Source organism: Oncorhynchus tshawytscha, linkage group LG16 (assembly GCF_018296145.1).
Source record: "Oncorhynchus tshawytscha isolate Ot180627B linkage group LG16, Otsh_v2.0, whole genome shotgun sequence".
NCBI lineage: Eukaryota > Metazoa > Chordata > Actinopteri > Salmoniformes > Salmonidae > Oncorhynchus > Oncorhynchus tshawytscha.
This window is the reverse complement of record NC_056444.1, coordinates 59,145,233-59,165,232: the sequence shown is the minus strand read 5'-3', so window position 1 is coordinate 59,165,232 and position 20,000 is coordinate 59,145,233. Positions and strand designations below refer to the sequence as shown.

The 20,000-nt window shown below is 47.9% G+C and overlaps 1 protein-coding gene across 6 annotated transcripts in view; it reads right to left on the bottom strand.

The window, feature by feature from the left end:
- Positions 1-20,000, bottom strand: part of LOC112232642 (extracellular sulfatase Sulf-2) — a 203,512-nt gene that overhangs the window by 28,751 nt on the left and 154,761 nt on the right. For all 6 annotated transcript variants that reach the window (XM_024399821.2, XM_042299428.1, XM_024399820.2 and 3 more), the window contains 4 exons: positions 19,285-19,526; positions 10,909-11,148; positions 7,618-7,769; positions 6,324-6,493 (listed from right to left, as the gene is read on the bottom strand). In XM_024399821.2, the coding sequence (XP_024255589.1) occupies positions 6,324-6,493; positions 7,618-7,769; positions 10,909-11,148; positions 19,285-19,456 (734 nt within the window). In that variant the 5' untranslated portion in view covers positions 19,457-19,526. The remainder of the gene's footprint in view (positions 1-6,323; positions 6,494-7,617; positions 7,770-10,908; positions 11,149-19,284; positions 19,527-20,000) is intronic.

The window sequence follows — 20,000 nt, the reverse complement described above, 5'->3', positions numbered from 1 at the left end:
AATCTACACACAATACCCCATAATGACAAAGCAAAAACAGGTTTTTAGACATTTTTTGCAAATGTAAAAAAAAAGAGAAACTTAAATAGTACATTTACACATACTACCAGTCAAATGGTTTAGAACACCCACACATTCCTAGGGTTTTTCTTTATTTTTTACTTGTTTCTACATTGTATAGTGAATAATAGTGAAGACATCAAAACTATGAAATAACACATATGGAATCATGTTGTAAGCAAAAAAGTGTTAAACAAATCTAAATATATTTCATATTTGAGATTCTTCAAATAGCCACCCTTTGCCTTGATGACAGCTTGGCACACTCTTGGCATTCTCTCAACCAGCTTCACCTGGAATGCTTTTCCAACAGTCTTGAAGGAGTTCCCACATATGCTGAGCTCTTGTTGGCTGCTTTTCCTTCCCTTTGAGGTCTGACTCATCCCAAACCATCTAAATTTGGTTGCGGTTGGGGCAATTGTGGAGGCCAGGTCATCTGATGCATCTGACGCTCCATCACTCTCCTTCTTGGTAAAATAGTCCAAACACATTCTGGAGGTGTGTTGGGTCACAGTCCTGTTTAAAAACTAACGAGAATCCCACTAAGTCCAAGCCTGATGGGATGGCGTGTCGCTGCAGAATGTTGTGGTAGCCATGCTGGTTAAGTGTGCCTTGAATTCTAAATCAATCACAGACAGTGTCAACAGCAATGCACCCCCACACCATAACACCTCCTCCTCCATGCTTTACAGTGGGAAATACACATGCGGAGATCATCCATTCACCCACACCGCATCTCACAAAGACAGTGGTTGGAACCATATCTCTCCAATTTGTACTCCAGACCAAAGGACAAATTTACACCGGTCTAATGTCCATTGCTCGTGTTTCTTGGACCAAGCAAGTCTCTTCTTCTTATTGGTGTCCTTTAGTAGTGGTTTCTTTTCAGCAATCCGACCATGAAGGCCTGATTCACGCAGTCTCCTCTGAACAGTTGATGTTGAGATGTGTCTGTGACTTGAACTCTGTGAAGCATTTATTTGGGCTCCTCCTTTCCTGTGGCGGTCCACATGAGAGCCAGTTTCATCATAGCGCTTGATGGTTTTGCGACTGCACTTGAAGAAACTTTAAAAGTTCTTGACATTTTTTGTGTCGTACTGTCATTTATCTTTGCTTATTTGAGCTGTTCTTGCCATAATATGGACTGAATAAAAAATCCTATGTTCCCATCTCAAGTGACAAATAAAGTAACCAGGTTGACCGTGAGAGGGATTGAAGGGGGATTGAAGCTTGTGTGCAACAGGGAGTGGCAATTAAATACAAGCTTCACAAGAACAAATGAAATTGTTAAAATATTTCTAGCCTGTCTATCTGTGGGTAACAGAGTTGACGTGTCATGCTCAACCAGCTCAGTTTTCACCACAAAACACCAGAAAATGGCCCAAATTAAATTATGTAAATTATTAATTACATTTTTTAAAGTTTTTTTGCAAAGTTCTAAAAAACAGTTTTCACTTTGTCATTATGGGGTGTATATTGATAAGTAAAAAAACAAACAAATGTAATCCATTTTAGAATAAGGCTGTAACGTAACAAAATGTGGGGGAAATTAAGGAGTCTGAATACTTTCAGAATGTACTGTATGTTGTACAGAAGACAAATGTCTACAGTGAAAAATGTCTATACATGCATGGCTGCTTTGGGGTAAAAATATGGTTAGCTGGGAATGTGTGTGTGTGTGCCTGTGTGAGCCAGGAGAGTAATTCTATAATATATCAGGACAGTGGGAGGATGGGGATGTATTCTAAGACGGGACTGCTCAGTGTAATTGGGGCTGGTGGCTGGTCATTGGTTTAATTAAAAAAAACTGGCTTGCCTTTTGGCACAGAGAGAGATGAGGCTCCTGTGAGTTGTGCAGTGGGAGGATGTTGTGTGCGTGTGTGATTAATGACTAGGAGCAAAGACATTCATTACTTTGCCCTGCGCATTCACACACACACACACACACACACACGCGCACACACACACACACGCACACGCACACGCACACGCACACGCACACGCACACGCACACGCACACACACACACACACACACACACACACACACACACACACACACACACACACACACACACACACACACACACAGCAGAAAACGACAAGGCGAGGGACATCACCACCATCTGAATTATCTCTTGGAAACAAATGGCTCTTATCATGTGATTGAGTTACTCCCCTCCACTTTCAACGGTTCTCTCCATCTCACCCTCCCTTCGTAACTGCCTCCCTATCTCTCTTGCTTTCTCCCTCTTTCCTTTGTCCCCCTGTACCTCGCACACAGACTGTCCACTGTCCACTAGCTCTGTGCTGTGGCTTTGATAGCTGGCTCGATCCACTAATTCGCTACCTTTTGAGTGCAACAGGGAGTGGCAATTGAATGCAAGCTTCACAAGAACAAATGAAATTGTTAAAATATTTCTAGCCTGTCTATCTGTGGGTAACAGGGTTGACGTGTCATGCTCAACCAGCTCAGTTTTCACCACAAAACACCAGAAAATGGCCCAAAAGTATAGAACCAACTTAAAAGAAATAGTTTTACCGTGTTAAAACGAGAGTGTAGTTCACGTAACAGGGTTGACCTTAGAATGAGGGACAGACTTAAATGAAACACTAATCACATTAAATAAATCAACTTCAGAAATGACTTTGTCAAAGCAACAAAATAACTAGGGCTTTACAATGACGGTGAAACTTGGAGAAAGTTTGGGGGGAAAAGAAGGTGGTTAAAATCTTCCTAGAAGTGACACAGGGTGGACAGGGTTAAAGGGCACTTCATTTAATAGAAGCTCTTAAAATCCAATATTGGTGCACAATTTCTACTTTAAATATAAGAGGGACACAAAAGGCATTTATTTTGTGGAAAGACCCAGCTGTGAGTGTGGGCAAGCTGTGCAACACAGTTCTAACGGATCAGCTGCATTTGTTTTTCTCTGGTTTAGAGTAAAATGTCCTCTCTAAACTCTAGACTTCCCTCCCTTCCACTCTCTCCTTTTCTCTCTCTCCTTCACCATGCAGGGTCTCCACAATGTTGTAATCCGTTCAATTCTCACAGGTCTCTCACGTCTAAGACTCCCAGCTGCTTCTGAACCACTAAGCTATCTCCACTTAAAAGGGGAGAAAAAATATGATTGTTGGGGTCAGGGACAATCACCACCGGGTCTCAAAGGCAATCAAGCGTTTTTCCTCTCTCCCACACAGAACAACTTCCAATAACCGAGTGGAAGTCGGAATTGCACAGAAGATGGAAAAGTGAGGAATTTCATAGTTGGAGATTGGAGGCGATAGGGGTTATAGAGGGCTTGTGACACCATGGCTTGATGGAAGCAGGGGCGAAGCTACAGGGGAATGTGAGTGGAGGGGGTGAGAATAGAAGGGGGATTTGATTTGACTACGTAGGGGGCAAAAAGGTCTTTGATGGAGGGAGGAAGTGAGGGGGAGTGGTTAAGAGGAGGTTTCCATGGTGCAGGGAGGTAATTACTGGGAGGAAAATTATGCTAGCTTTGTAGCCAAGCAGGGCAAACTGAACAGGGGCACAGAGGAATTTGACATGGTGGATTATTGGGGTAACTATAGGGAGGCCAAGGGTGTTCTGATGAATTCATGAAAGACAAGGAGGGGTTCTTTGGAGGGGTTCTTAGGGTTGAGCAAACAGTCTGGACCACAGGGACAAAACACAAGGTGCTACAGGAGAGAAAACTCCCTGCGAGTTAGAGAGAGCCCAAACTAAAAACGTAGTCCTGTATAAAGTGAAAAGTTCCTCAGAGAGCGGTAAAGGGGAGGACAGGCCGTCAGCGTGATTGAAACAGAGAAAATAAAAGCCCTCTACAGAGGAGACAGCGAGAGTACTGAGGCAATTAAAAAATAAACACCACCACATAAAATAACACACCACTAAGCAAGCAAGAGTGGCATTAGAGCGGGCTCAGCTGACACTCCAACTAATGGGTTTGTACTGTTAGAGGGGACAGATGAGAGGAACACCAGGCTCTGGACTGAGAGTTCCTATCAGGACTATAAAGACCATCGGAGGGAGAGAGAGAGAGAGGGGTACTTCTTATGAAACAGGGATTAATAGAACGTCAGGACATTTAAAAGCCATTAGGACAAGAATAATCCATTCTTGGATCTGTACAGGCTACATGGACCACTGTTTGCTTTTTGTTCCCTGCTCATCACGACCACGGACTAACAACAACCTGCCAAACACTCATTGATCTTTCTCTTTACTTTCTCTGTTTGTCACCATTTATCTTATATCCCCATTGTTCTCCTCATTCCCTTCGCTCACCTTCTCTCTCCCCCTGTTTCTTTCTTTCTATCTATCACCTCTCTGTTTCCCCCTTCCCCCCCCCCAGTCTCTTCTCCACCCTCCCATCCTTTCCTCTCTCTCTCTCCCTTGCATTAGCCTGACGAAGCCCCCTGACTGTTTATCCGCTATGTATCGGAGGGCATGCCTGTTTGTTTTGTCCTACATGCAGTGTGGGCGTGACTTTCTACAGGAATCAGCCATCACCTCCCCCCTTCTCCCCCTCCTCTCCCAGCCCGTTCCACCCTCTACCCATCACAGTGTAATCTCCCAGCAGGCCCAGTCAGGGACCGACAGGCAGTGAAATCAGCCAGTGCCATCTCTGACAGTGTACATGATATGTGCATCGCTGCCTTCATTTACCATCAGCCCAGAGCTACAGAGGGTGAGAGGAGGAGATGAAGGGAAAGAGTTTGGCATTATCAGAGAGAGAGCGAGAGAGATAGGGATAGCAGGGAACAGGGTGCACCTGAGGGGTGAGGGAGAAGGTGAGTAGGGGCGAGAGAGCAGCCTCCCATCCCAGCTACAGGCTTTCAGGGGTCAAATTACAACAGCAACACATGCCAAAAGGCTGTGTAGTGTAGTGTTGTGTCCAGGCAGGGTTGTGGGATACAGTTCTCTGCAGTGTGCCCAGTTCAGACGCAGCACTGCTGGGTGCCTTAGACACGATACAGCGATCACAGCCACTACACGCTGATTGTGCCTCATGGGATGCCTCTAAATCTAAAGCACAGAGCAGTGATACAATGTGTGTTGATGTGTGCATTTGTGTGTGTTTGTTTGTATGCCTGTGTTTCAGTGTTTCAGTGTTTAAGAAAGTGAACACGCATTTGTTCAGAGGCAGGAGAGAGAGCCCACAGAGTGCACACACGCGCGCGCGCACACACACACACACACACACACACACACACACACACACACACACACACACACACACACACACACACACACACACACACAACCCAGCATGGCTGGGAATGGCACCGACAAGCCCTGATGGATATGACTGCAATGAGAGTACTGGTGTGTGCAAAGATAGATGGAGGGAGGGTGTAGAACACCCTTACAGTTGCCCATGAGTACTTCTCAGGGCCCTCTCTTACCCTCTCTCAGAGACAACTTTAAGAAACGTTATTACCCCGAAGAGAGTAGAGGTACTGGGGGGGATGGGCTTTCTATTGTTCACAGACACTCTGCCCCCCAACGTTCACACCCCTTCTCCTGGAACACTCGGTTGCTAGGTCCAACCAGAGTCACATGACCTAGTCAGCCAATCAGAGGCTCTACCTGGGAGCAGCAAAAAACCCTCTGCCTCTCAGCTCTTTAGTGGTTTACAGGAGGGCAGGTTGAGACGACCTCTATAAACTCCTGTCCTCCACCTCAACTCACATCATGACCCCAACTGTGTGTTAGTGCGTCACTGACCATAAAACCACTTTCACAGCTACTCGTCTCCTCTTCCTGTTTGCCGTGTGTGGTAATAAAATGTTGATTGTATCCCTGTTTCCTGCTGGCCATTCTAAACCGCGACGCCGGGACATTTGAACCTATATCTAAACTGGCATCTCTATCGGAGTCCGCTCTTTTTCAGAGGGAAAGAGGGAAGGGGAGAGGGAAAGAGGGAAGGGGAGAGGGAAAGAGAGAGAGGGAGAGAATGAGAGAGAATAAAGGGGGAAAGTGACACATTGTTCACTGGAGCCGATAACTGCTTTTCCTTGAAGATTCGTAGAAAAGGAGAGAACTGGAAATATTGCTTTATCTTGGAATCATATATAGTTCTCGACATTACTCATTGACACAAGAAACCTTGTTTTATGAAAACATCACTGCATAAAAGGTTAATGTTATTGCTTTTGTAAGTGCAGGAGTCAGAATGATGTTGTTTCTTTACACAGTAAAGCCACTTCATGGTTCGTGCAATCTGTGCATGCTTGCTTGTGTGTTCCAGACACTCACATGTGCTGGGATGCGTTGGGGAAGGCAGTGCTGTATTGTGGTGCGGAGTCTTCCGGCCCGTGTGGGGCAGCGTGGCTCATCACCATCATCACTGGCCGGTGTGGGTATATCCTCTTAGAGGAACGGAAGTAGTTGAGGCTGTCCTCTGTGATGAGATCCGTAAAGTAGTCCTGCAAGAAGATGAAATATAATTTTAATATATACATTATTAATATAATGATTTTTAACATCCTCACAACGAAAGGGGACATCAGTAAATACACTTTCCACAAATGTCTGTTTTGTCAGCTGGACTCTCTTAAACAGATTCTTGCAAGTCACCACATGCTAGCTCTCTCAGTACCCGAAAGATTGCTGGATCGATTCCCCGAGCTGGCAAGGTGAAAATCTGTCGTTCTGCTCCGTTAACCCACTGTTCCCCAGGGCACCGAAGACATGGGTGTCAATTGAGGCAGCCCTTGGCACCTCTGATTCAGAGGGGTGGGTTAAATGCGGAAGACCCATTTCAGTTGAATGCATTCAGAACTGACTAGGTATCCCCCTTTCCCTTTCCTTTCCAGGACAATGTTTCATCAAACACTTCAGATGTCTAACTAATATACTATTGCAGTAAATAGCCTCTTCAGAGATGTCTCTTCCTCCATGAGAACAGAGACTGGAATGACAAGGAGAAGGTTCCAGATAGTGGTCTGAGAACGAGCCATGGGGAATATGCAGTCATTGTTCCACACTCGTCTTTTCCTCTCCTCCTCCTGCCCCTACTCTCTTACCCCCTCTCTGAGACAGTGGCCGTGAGGGATGGAGATAGAGCCTTTAGTGAACAGGTAGTGTACATCTGCAGGGCAGTGTTCCACACTCCTCTTTTCCTCTCCTCCTCCTGCCCCTACTCTCTTACCCCCTCTCTGAGACAGTGGCCGTGAGGGATGGAGATAGAGCCTTTAGTGAACAGGTAGTGTACATCTGCAGGGCAGTGTTCCTGCTCCTCCCCCTCCATCCCTCTCTACTGTGGGAGGAACCCATTCCTGGAAAGAGTTGGCAGGCTCCACTAGAACTAAACTGGGACCAGGTGTTGTGCTGGACAGGCTATGGGGTGGTGCTGGGAAACAGGACAGTTAAATATTTCTATGCCGTTGGGAAACATGTTGAGAGAAGATACAGTGGGTAAATGTAGGGAAATGAAGAGTGGGTCATAGTTGATGGCTGATGTAAGATCTGAACCCTAGATTATATCGTGCACACAGCCATAGGCAGAGCACAGCACCAGAGAAGTAACACACACAGATATTATACAGACCTTAGGGTACTCGCAGCCGTGTTTCTCTCTGACTCCGTTCCTGCACAGGGTGTAGTTGTAGAAGCGGGAGTTCTTGACCAGCCCCACCCACTCCCTCCATCCAGGAGGAATATAGGAACCGTTGTACTCATTCAGGTACTTCCCAAAGAAGCCTACATGGTGGACCACAGGACAAAGGCAGAAAAGCCAATTCAATTCACTTAGTTACATCCAATCTAATTGGTTTCATCTGCACACTTCATCATTTGCTTTTCTTGTGAAAGGATGGATGGAGGAAGGAGGGATTGGGCGGTGGAGGCTGAAATGTCACTGACACGTACGTCAATACTCATGATTCAGCTGTTGCGGGTGCACTAACAAACCAACAGACGGATCGATGAAAGCATAAGCATAGGAAGTAAAAAGCTCTGGCTGTCCAAGTGCTGCTACTGCTGCTTCTGCTGAATTTGGAATGGATAAATGTCAGAGACAAGACTGATCTGCTCCCCTCCAGGTGGATTACCAGGAAGTAGCTAAGGGTGAATACTACATTATTTATTTGACATTTTGCAGAATGAAATCTCTTGAGTTTTCAAGAAACAAACAATACTTAGTAGCAACAATTGTGACTCGTTTCAGGAAACTAGGTGTATGTCGTGCACCACTACTTCACAGGAGAACTTTTAAAAAAAATCAAAATTAGTTTTGGGGCAGAAATCCCTTCTGGAACATGTGAACTTTCATGTGTCTTAATAACAAACTTGTATGCCATCTGTAAATGAATACAATTGTTAAATTACGAGCCTAGTTGGTATAGCTATAGAAAAAGTCAGCAACCTTCCCGCTAGCCATGATTGGATGAGATACTGAGTGGGCTGGACATGCTGAGAGATGGTTTGGATTGGTCTGCCCTGTACTGTAGCACTCTTCTGTCTATAATATGAGCTGGTCAGTATGTGTAGGTAATCCTTTCAAACGGGCTTTTATGAAAGATATCACGTAGTAGAACTGCATAAGTGTTGCTCTCCACTATGCAAGTAACCATATCAATAGAATGTTCATGAAGCCACTGCGACAACTGTCGATAGACGTAGCTGGTAAATTCTCCCTGGTTACCTGCTCTGATTCCAGAGCACTCTCATCTGAATGTGCCAGAGAGCAGAATGACGGCCGATTTTACGAACGCTCAACACCCGTTGAAGATGGGCGGTGTCAGTAAACGTTGGCAAAAAAGCTTCATTAAATTGTTGCCAGCAGCGCAGTTGCAGTCACCAACGCTCTGGATAACATGAAAACAGCCTAACCAGCTCTGCTAGGGTGAGTAAAATGGTCAGAGTGAGCTGTTCTCTCATTTGTGTCTTGAAGTAGCTAGCAAGCTAGCCAACGTTAGCCTGTTAGCTTGGGTGCTTGACTGCAGTTGTTAGGTCAAGATCAACGCTCAGATCAACCCTACTCCTCGGCCAGAGCGTCCAGTGTGCACTCTGAACACTCCGAGATTGAGAAAGTTAGATGTACAAATATCATACCCCTCCAAAAATGCGAACCTTCCCTGTTATTGGTAAGGGTGAGAGATTAGCATGTCTCGGGGTATATTTGCGAGACTAACTTTCTCACTCCTCATTATTCACGATTCATTCAGGATGATCCATAATCATGGTAGCATCCACATGAATGTAGAAGTGTGAGGACTATGTACAATAAGTGCTGTAATTTCGAAACGGTTCACCTGATGTGGATGAAAATACCCTCAAATGAAAGCTGTCAGTCTGCACTTTAACCTCACAGTCATTGTATCATTTCAAATCCAAGGTGCTGAAGTGCATAACCACTGTCCCAATATTTTTGGAGCTCACTGTGTATACATACATAGAGTTTCTCCACCTGGTGATTTTTCTAATAGTTAAAAAAAAAACAGTTTGTTCTTAACTGGCCTGTTTTTACAAAGAGTCTAGGATTGCTGATATAGGATCAGTTTAGTCTTTTAGATCATAATACGATTATATGGACAGCACAGCGGGGGACCTGATTCTAAATCAGCAGAGTTACAGTGTAAGCGGCACCACCAACCACACACTACTGGCCCAGCCACAGTGCATCCCTCCGGGGGAAAGGGAAGTTCTTCAGGGGCTCAACGTGAACACAGAACTGATGGGCTGCCACAAGACGTCGGGGTAGACAGACGTGGGTTGCTGTTTCCGTCCGTGAGAACATGGAGGATTTCTAGGGAGTCTACTTGGAACAGACGCTACAGCATGTCTAGTTGTCACCGAGTGCCATTTTCTGGACTGATTGGAAACTCTGTTGACTTTCTACAGTCCTGATCAGGATTTCAAAGAATGCGTGGGGAAATACGACATTGGGACAGTAGTGCAGAGCTTCTCCTTTCATTTTGGAACGAGTCACAAAGATTTAACTTTAAATGTTTGTGGAAGGAGCACATAACCACATCATCAAATGCGTGTTTTGAAATTGAGTGCACGTGTGCGCATTAAACAATAACGGATCAAATCAAATCAAATTGTATTGGTCACATGCACATGGTTAGCAGATGTCATTGTGAGTGTAGCGAAATGCTTGTGATACATAAAAAAACTAAACACTGCAAAGTCTCCTAAGGACTAAAAGCGAGGCGACCCTCTCTGTCGGCGCCATCTTGATCATGTGTGTGTGTGTGTATGTGTGTGTGTGTGTGTGTGTGCATGCTTATGTGTGTTCTTCCCATAATTCCAGTGATTTCTGGAGGACAGGAAAAAGAGCATGAAGAGCTGGCTCCAGACATGTCGTTTCTTCTGTTATGACTGTAGATAGGTCTACCTGATGCAATAGGAACAGAGTGGACGAGACACAGAATGTCAGCGTCTGTGTAGGTGAAACAGTGGAGCCCATCACAGATAATGGCCATCCACTCAGAGAGGCCCGGTGTGCATCCCAAATGGCACCCTATTCCTTTTATAGTGCACTACTGTTGACCCGGGCCCATAGGGTGGTAGTGCACTTTATAGGTAATATGGTGCTATTTGGCACAGCCCCCAGTGTTCTCAGCCCCACTCAGGCTACTGCCTAGCTAGCACACTCAGCATCAGTAGAGAACAGAACACCAGGCAGTGGAAAACCCATCTAATGGCTTTCACTGAGGGTGTGCAATGTGTAACCTAATTATGACAAATATTTGAGTTCTCAATTAAATGAGTGTTTGGCTTAATTGAATAGGAGATACATGCCTTCAGAGAGTTGGGTAGCCTCAGGTGTGTGTGTGTGTGCGTGCCTGTCTGTACGTCTGTGTGTGTGTGTCGCTCTGTACGGACCACTGACCTGTCCTGTAGCCGGTGTTGTTGAGGTACACTCCGAAGGTCCTAGTCTCGTGCTGGGCCTGCCAGGAAGGGGAGGAACAGTTCTCGTTGTTGGTGTAGGTGTTGTGGTTGTGAACGTACTTCCCCGTCAGCATGGAGGAGCGTGAAGGACAGCACATGGGCGTGGTCACAAAGGCGTTGGAGAAGTGAGTCCCGCCCTGCTCCATGATACGTCGGGTCTTATTCATAGCCTGCATGGAGCCTGAGGAGGGACAGAGAGGGAGCGAGAGAAACACAAACACGGGTCAGATCTGTTCCAGGCAGACATGTAACTAGCAGGAGGTAGCCCACACGCACCACTAAACAATACCATGTCAATAGAGGGAGAATGTTATCTGTTCTGCTAATTATGCGTGTGTGAGAAGGAAGGAGCGAGGAAGGGATATGGTGAGAAGGGCCTCGATGTCTGTCCCTCTCCTGGGATGATAAAGAGGATTAAACAGACAACACAAAGGAGAGCAGAGGAGAGGCAGGAGAGGAGAGGCGCGAAAGAAGAGGAGAGGCAGGAGAGGAGAGGAGAGGCAGGAGAGGAGAGGAGTGAGAGGAGAGGCAGGAGAAGCAGGGGAGGAGAGACAGGAGAGAAGAGGAGAGGCAGGAGAGAAGAGGAGAGGCAGGAGAAGCAGGAGAGGAGAGACAGGAGAGAAGAGGAGAGGCAGGAGAGAAGAGGAGAGGCAGGAGAGAAGAGGAGTGGCAGGAGAGGAGAGGAGAGGCAGGAGAGAAGAGGAGAGGCAGGAGAGAAGAGGAGAGGCAGGAGAGAAGAGGCAGGAGAGGAGAGGCAGGAGAGAAGAGGAGAGGCAGGAGAGAAGAGGAGAGGCAGAAGAGGAGAGGCAGGAGAGGAGAGGAGAGGCAGGAGAGAAGAGGAGAGGCAGGAGAGAAGAGGAGAGGCAGGAGAGAAGAGGCAGGAGAGGAGAGGCAGGAGAGAAGAGGAGAGGCAGGAGAGAAGAGGAGTGGCAGGAGAGGAGAGGAGAGGCAGGAGAGAAGAGAAGAGGCAGGAGAGGAGAGGAGAGGCAGGAGAGAAGAGAAGAGGCAGGAGAGGAGAGGAGAGGCAGGAGAGGAGAGGAGTGGCAGGAGAGGAGAGGAGAGGCAGGAGAGAAGAGGAGAGGCAGGAGAGAAGAGGAGAGGCAGGAGAGAAGAGGCAGGAGAGGAGAGGCAGGAGAGAAGAGGAGAGGCAGGAGAGAAGAGGAGTGGCAGGAGAGGAGAGGCAGGAGAGAAGAGAAGAGGCAGGAGAGGAGAGGAGAGGCAGGAGAGGAGAGGAGTGGCAGGAGAGGAGAGGAGAGGCAGGAGAGAAGAGAAGAGGCAGGAGAAGAGAGGAGAGGCAGGAGAGAAGAGGAGAGGCAGGAGAGAAGAGGAGTGGCAGGAGAGGAGAGGCAGGAGAGAAGAGAAGAGGCAGGAGAGGAGAGGAGAGGCAGGAGAGAAGAGAAGAGGCAGGAAAGGAGAAGAGGAGAGGCAAGGAAGTAGAGGAGAGGAGAGGAGAGGAGAGGAGAGGAGAGGAGAGGAGAGAGAGGAGAGGAGAGGAGAGGAGAGGAGAGGAGAGGAGAGGAGAGGAGAGGAGAGGAGAGGAGAGGAGAGGAGAGGAGAGGAGAGGAGAGGAGAGGCAGGAGATAAGAGGAGAGGCAGGAGAGGAGAGGAGAGGAGAGGCAGGAGAGAAGAGGAGAGGCAGGAGAGAAGAGGAGAGGCAGAAGAGGAGAGGCAGTAGAGGAGAGGAGAGGCAGGAGAGGAGAGGAGAGGCAGGAGAGAAGAGGCAGGAGAGAAGAGGAGAGGCAGAAGAGGAGAGGCAGTAGAGGAGAGGAGAGGCAGGAGAGGAGATGAGGTGAGATGAGATGAGAGGAGAGGAGAGGAGAGGAGAGGAGGAGAGGAGAGGAGAGGAGAGGAGAGGAGAGGAGAGGAGAGGAGAGGAGAGGAGAGGAGAGGAGAGGAGAGGAGAGGAGAGGAGAGGAGAGGAGAGGAGAGGAGAGGAGAGGAGAGGAGAGGCAGGAGATAAGAGGAGAGGCAGAAGAGGAGAGGCAGTAGAGGAGAGGAGAGGCAGGAGATGAGAGGAGAGGCAGGAGAGAAGAGGAGAGGCAGGAGAGAAGAGGAGAGTCAGGGGAGAAGAGGAGAGGCAGGAGAGGAGAGGCAGTAGAGGAGAGGAGAAGCAGGAGAGAAGAGGAGAGGCAGGAGAGAAGAGGAGAGGCAGGAGAGGAGAGGCAGTAGAGGAGAGGAGAAGCAGGAGGGAAGAGGAGAGGCAGGAGAGGAGAGGAGAGGAGAGGCAGGATAGAAGAGGAGAGGCAGGAGAGGAGAGGAGAGGCAGAAGAGGAGAGGCAGTAGAGGAGAGGAGAGGCAGGAGTGAAGAGGAGAGGCAGAAGAGGGAGAGGCAGTAGAGGAGAGGAGAGGAGTGGCAGGAGAGGAGAGGAGAGGCAGGAGAGAAGAGAAGAGGCAGGAGAAGAGAGGAGAGGCAGGAGAGAAGAGGAGAGGCAGGAGAGAAGAGGAGTGGCAGGAGAGGAGAGGCAGGAGAGAAGAGAAGAGGCAGGAGAGGAGAGGAGAGGCAGGAGAGAAGAGAAGAGGCAGGAAAGGAGAAGAGGAGAGGCAAGGAAGTAGAGGAGAGAGAGGAGAGGAGAGGAGAGGAGAGGAGAGGAGAGGAGAGGAGAGGAGAGGAGAGGAGAGGAGAGGAGAGGAGAGGAGAGGAGAGGAGAGGAGAGGAGAGGCAGGAGATAAGAGGAGAGGCAGGAGAGGAGAGGAGAGGCAGGAGAGAAGAGGAGAGGCAGGAGAGAAGAGGAGAGGCAGAAGAGGAGAGGCAGTAGAGGAGAGGAGAGGCAGGAGAGGAGAGGAGAGGCAGGAGAGAAGAGGCAGGAGAGAAGAGGAGAGGCAGAAGAGGAGAGGCAGTAGAGGAGAGGAGAGGCAGGAGAGGAGATGAGGTGAGATGAGATGAGAGGAGAGGAGAGGAGAGGAGAGGAGAGGAGAGGAGAGGAGAGGAGAGGAGAGGAGAGGAGAGGAGAGGAGAGGAGAGGAGAGGAGAGGAGAGGAGAGGAGAGGAGAGGAGAGGAGAGGCAGGAGATAAGAGGAGAGGCAGAAGAGGAGAGGCAGTAGAGGAGAGGAGAGGCAGGAGATGAGAGGAGAGGCAGGAGAGAAGAGGAGAGGCAGGAGAGAAGAGGAGAGTCAGGGAGAAGAGGAGAGGCAGGAGAGGAGAGGCAGTAGAGGAGAGGAGAAGCAGGAGAGAAGAGGAGAGGCAGGAGAGAAGAGGAGAGGCAGGAGAGGAGAGGCAGTAGAGGAGAGGAGAAGCAGGAGGGAAGAGGAGAGGCAGGAGAGGAGAGGAGAGGAGAGGCAGGATAGAAGAGGAGAGGCAGGAGAGGAGAGGAGAGGCAGAAGAGGAGAGGCAGTAGAGGAGAGGAGAGGCAGGAGTGAAGAGGAGAGGCAGAAGAGGGAGAGGCAGTAGAGGAGAGGAGAGGCAGTAGAGGAGAGGCAGTAGAGGAGAGGAGAGGCAGGAGAGAAGAGGAGAGGCAGGAGAGGAGGAGAGGCAGAAGAGGATAGGATAGGAGAGGCAGTAGAAGAGAGGCAGAAGAGAAGAGGAGAGGCAGGAGACAAAGAAGAGTAGAGGCATGAGAGGAGAGGCAGAAGAGAATAGGAGAGGCAGGAGAGAAGAGGAGAGGCAGGAGACAAAGAAGAGTACAGGCATGAGAGGAGAGGCAGAAGAGAAGAGGAGAGGCAGGAGAGACAGAAGAGGAATGGCTTCACTAACAGGGGATGGGTGGGGTCTGGCTGGCTTCACTAACAGGGGATGGGTGGGGTCTGGCTGGCTTCACTAAGAGGGGATGGATGGGGTCTGGCTAGCTTCACTAACAGGGGATGGATGGGGTCTGGCTGGCTTCACTAACAGGGGATGAATGGGGTCTGGCTAGCTTCCCTAACATGGGATGGATGGGGGCTGGCTTCATGAAAAGGAGATGGATGGGGGGCTGGCTGGCTGGCAGAGAGGAGATGCTGAGAGCAATAGGATCCGAGTAAGGATTGACCTGTGAGTTTGGCAGGGAGTTAGCTGTTAGCTGACCTCTTTTGTAAATTCATCCTGGCTTTTCTGAATGAACAGTAATAAAATGATCCTCTTCCTATTTAGACCTATATTAAAAATGAATCCTCCACATGTGGCTGAGTTTTATGGGCTTTGGAGGTAATGTGTACAGCCAATCCAGGCAAAGGTTCAGGACCACACACACACGTGCACACGCACACGCGCACACGCACACACACACACACACACACACACACACACACACACACACACACACACACACACACACACACACACACACACACACACACACACACACACAACCCCTCACATATAGAGAGAGGAGGGGCCAGGAAGGGCAGGGTGAAGTGTACAGACAGAGGAAGTCCTGAGCTACTTGACCTTTTCACAGACAATCACCAGGCCTTTAACAACCAGACAAGGTTAAAACACAGGGCTGGCCATTCAGAGAAATGTCAACATGGTGTCCTACAGAGGTTCAGACAGGGAGGGGAAAGTTCTCTTTAACATGGGAGATAACAGATAACAGGACTGTGCGAGTTTCATTCCAAACAGTATTTTGTGAAACGCTACATAAGCTTGTACATTTGAAAAAAGCAATATATTGATCGACCATTGGATCCATTGGAGAGCCGCCCAAAGGAGGAGGCACAGTACAATAGTTAATTATCCCAAAAATCTGAAGTCTTCAGGGACCATTTTCTTTCAGGAAGATCCCCTCTTTTTCCACAGGCTTAATGTAATTGTAAATTGATGTGAAAATGACTTTGACAAGGTGTTCTTCAATCTGCTTTCATCTCTGCCTCTCCATGGCTATTGAGCTGTGTCAGTCATATCTCTGTGGCAAATGAATGGGAGCCACAATGAGACGATGGATACAGCTGATTGAACTGCATTCATGTGAGATAGGCTGCCTTTCACACTGCAACAACGTGAAAGGAAAAGGGAGGGGAGACTGAACCAAACAGAGGAGGGAGAGCGGTAACTACTATAACTAAAGCTTTTTCCTCAATCTGGGTGGAACGGGATGTGTCCATTTTCAGGCACTCGAGGGAACTATGATGCAGTGTTGAGAGAGCTGGAGAGTGGAGAGTGGTTAGTGTTTAGGGAACAGCTGCCTCATAAATGGAGTGTTCTAAAGAGGGACCCGTTGACGGACAAGTATCCACCTGCGAGTCATTACATCACAGTAGAGCCACATGCTCTCCAAGTCCAGGACTCTGTTTGATGCAGAGTTAGCTGCCCAGTAGAAAGCCTGCATTTTCAACCATTTAGTGCCGGGTGGCCTAGAGCAGAGAGGGTCATTGGCAGAGAGCAGTGGTGGTATCTCCCTGGTCTGGCTGTCATTTCAGGTGAGGACATAACAGGATATACAGTGCGTTCGGGAAGTATTCAGAACCCTTGACTTTTTCCACATTTTGTTACGTTACTTGCTTATAATAAAATGTAGTAAATAATACTTTTCCCTCATCAATCTACACACAATATCCCATAATGACAAAGCAAAAACAGTTTTTAAGAAATGTTTGCAAATTTGTAAAAAATACAAAATATATACTTATATACATAAGTATTCAGACCTTTTGCTATGAGATTCAAAATTGAGCTCAGGTACATCCTGTTTTCATTGATCATCCTTGAGATGTTTCTACAACTTGATTGGAGTCCACCTGTGGTAAATTCAATTGATTGGACATGATTTGGAAAGGCACACACCTGTCTACATAAGGTCCCACAGTTGACAGTGAAGGTCAGAGCAAAAACTAAGCCAAGAGGTCAAAGGAATTATCCGTAGAGCTCTGAGACAGGATTGTGTCGAAGCACAGATCTGGGGAAGGGTACCAAAACATTTCTGCAGCATTGAAGGACCCCAAGAACACAGTGGCCTCCAACATTCTTAAATGGAACAAGTTTGGAACAACCAAGAATCTTTCTAGAGCTGGCCGCCCTGCCAAACTGAGCAATCGGGGCAGAAGGGCCTTGGTCAGGGAGGTAACCAAGAACCCGATGGTCACTCTGACAGAGTTCCAGAGTTCCTCTGTGGAGATGGGAGAACCTTCCAGAAGGACAAGCAACTCAGCAGCACTCCGCCAATCAGGTCTTCATGGTAGAGTGGCCAGACGGAAGCCACTCTTCAGTAAAAGGCACATGACAGCCCGCTTTGTAGTTTGCCAAAAAGCATCGAAAGACTCTCAGACCATGAGAAACAAGATTCAATGGTTTGATAAAACCAAGATTGAACTCTTTGGCCTGAATGCCAAGCGTCACGTCTGGAGGAAACCTGGCACCATCCCTACGTTGAAGGGTGGTGGTGGCAGCATCATGCTGTGGGGATTTTTCAGCCGCAGGGACTGGGAGACTAGTCAGAATCGAGGGAAATATGAATGGAGCAAAGTATAGTGAGATCCTTGATGAAAACCTACTCCCAACCGCTCAGACTGGGGTGAAGGTTCACCTTTCAACAGGACAACGACCCTAAGCACACAGCCAAGACAATGCAGGAGTGGCTTCGGGACAAGTCTCTGATGTTCTTGAGTGGCCCAGCCAGAGCCCAGACTTGAACCCGATCGAACAACTCTGGAGAGGCCTGAAAATAGCTGTGCAGCAATGCTCCCCATCCAACCTGACAGATCTTGAGAGGATCTACAGAGAAGAATGGGAGAAACTCCAAAAATACAGGTGTGCCAAGCTTGTGATGTCATACCCAAGAAGGCTCGAGGCTGTAATAGCTGCCAAAGGGGCTTCAATGAAGTACTGAGTAAAGATTCTGAATATTTATGCAAATGTGATATTTCAGTTATTATTATTTTTATAGATTTGCAAACATTTATAAAAAATTGTTTTTGCTTTGTCATTTTGGGGTATTGTGTGTAGATTGATGAGGAAAACGTTTTTTTAAAACACATTTTTAGAATAAGGATGTAACATAACAAAATGTGGAAAAGGTCAAGGGGTCTGAATACTTTCCGAATGCCCTGTATGGAGTAGAGTTTTTGTTCTCTAATTTCTTTGGAAAAATATTACCAAGGATTTGAGCTATAACACCACTGGTTTCCATTTGGAATTAGTCTCTTTTTCATTCCGTAACAATGAAATTCCTTTAATTTTTCTGGTTGCGGTCAGTTAATCTAGTGAGGCTCAGGGGATGAAATCCTCTATGTTATGAAGTGAGCTGGTGTGAAGCTTTGTCGTTGTAACTCAGCGCAGTGAAAATGACTGTGGCGGAAAAGTGTTTTATACCCCTCTCTCTCCTACCACCATCTCCCTGTCCCGATGCCAGCCCACCACTGAACACAGCAGACATAGAGACAGAGAGAGGAGTGTTGGGTGTGCGTGCCGAGCCCACGGCATACAGGAAGTGATGCACTCTGTGTATAATGGTTGCTGACCTGCCAAAGGGTTCCTTCTCAATGAGAGGTCGTCACACAGTGTCTGGATTTCCTTTGATAATAACAGATGCGTAAGAGACTGACAATTTCTCTTTCTGTCTGAGAGAATCTAGAAAGATGAGCGTGACAGAGAAAGAAAGAGAGAGAGCTGGAGTCAAGCTCAGCAGCACACTCTTTCCCCTTTCATTGAGATCTGTGTGTCTGACTATGTCTTACTATGTCCCGGTAACACAAAGACTTGTGTGTCCGGCATGGGTTAGGATGGGCAAGGAGGTTCTGTCTCACAGACTGTCTGCTAATCGTCTGATTTTGTTTGTTACTCACAACTGCCCAGCAGCGTGGCCTCTCTTCCTGTGGTCAATTAAAATGGGTAGCTATAAACAACAGTCATTACAATGAGACAGCCATTACAAGACAGCCATTACAACCAGACAGCCATTATAATTAGACAGCCACTACAGCGAGACAGCCATTACAACGAGGCAGCCATTACAACGAGACAGCCATCACAACGAGACAGCCATTACAATGAGACAGCCATTACAACGAGACAGCCATTACAACGAGACAGCCATTACAATGAGAGGAGTAGGCCTGGAGGAAGGTTGGATTTATTTATGATGTATTTTAGTCTTCATGGTTGATTGGTGCCCATGTGGTCAGATAGTAGATGCCTTATGATCGCAATGTCGAAATACCAGACGACCTCTACTGTATAGAGGGAGGAGGATAGGATGGATGTAAAGCAGGCCTCTTCTACCCTTTTTCTGGAGAGCTACCCTCATTTATGTTTTCGCTCCGACTGCCGTTGTAACTAACCTGATTCATCTTATCAACCAGCTAATTATTAGAATCAGGGGTGCTAGATTAGTGTTGGAGTGAAAACCTACAGGATGAGAGCTCTCTGGGAACAGGGTTGGAGAGCAGTATGTGAAGCCAGACTCACCGAGCTCCATGTCCTGGTCGTCAGTGAGAATGAGGATGATGTTGGGCCGGATGTTGCGGCGGTCCCTCTGGAAGCGGGCCTTGAGGCGCTGGCTGGACAGAAAGATGGAGGCCTGGGCCAGAGACACGACCCCCAGAAGCAGGAGGAGGTAACGGGTCCCCCGCCCCGCCATGGTGATCTCTGACCTCTAACCCTGCTACTGCTACTGGATCACTCTGCTACAGCCGCTGCTAGGACAGCTCCTGGAGACACAACAGGAGGACACAGGTCAGACTAAAGGAACACAGGGACAGTTCACTAGAGATGCAAGTGATCACACTTAAAGGCAAATTACGCTAGTTCAATGGAAGACACAAGAGCAAAGGTCAGACTAATGGAACACAGGAAACATTTTCTACAGATAGATGATCACATGAAACCCCAAATAGCGTTAGTCCATTGGATAACACATTGAAAGAGAGAACCTTTTTGCTTCAGTTTCTGAGTCACACTTGAGACTGTTTATGTTCATCAGACAGTAGAGAGGAAGCTGTAAGCTCTCGACAACCGCAAAGGACCACAGCCCCAAAGGAGCATCGCTGCACCAATGAGAGCCGGGCTGGTGTACTAGTTCAGTGTAAAGTATTGGTGGGCCGCTAGGGAGACCTGCCCGGAGACTGCCGCCATCTGCCCCTCAGCGTGTCACCACGGCAACCCTGGTTTTCACCGGAGCAGTA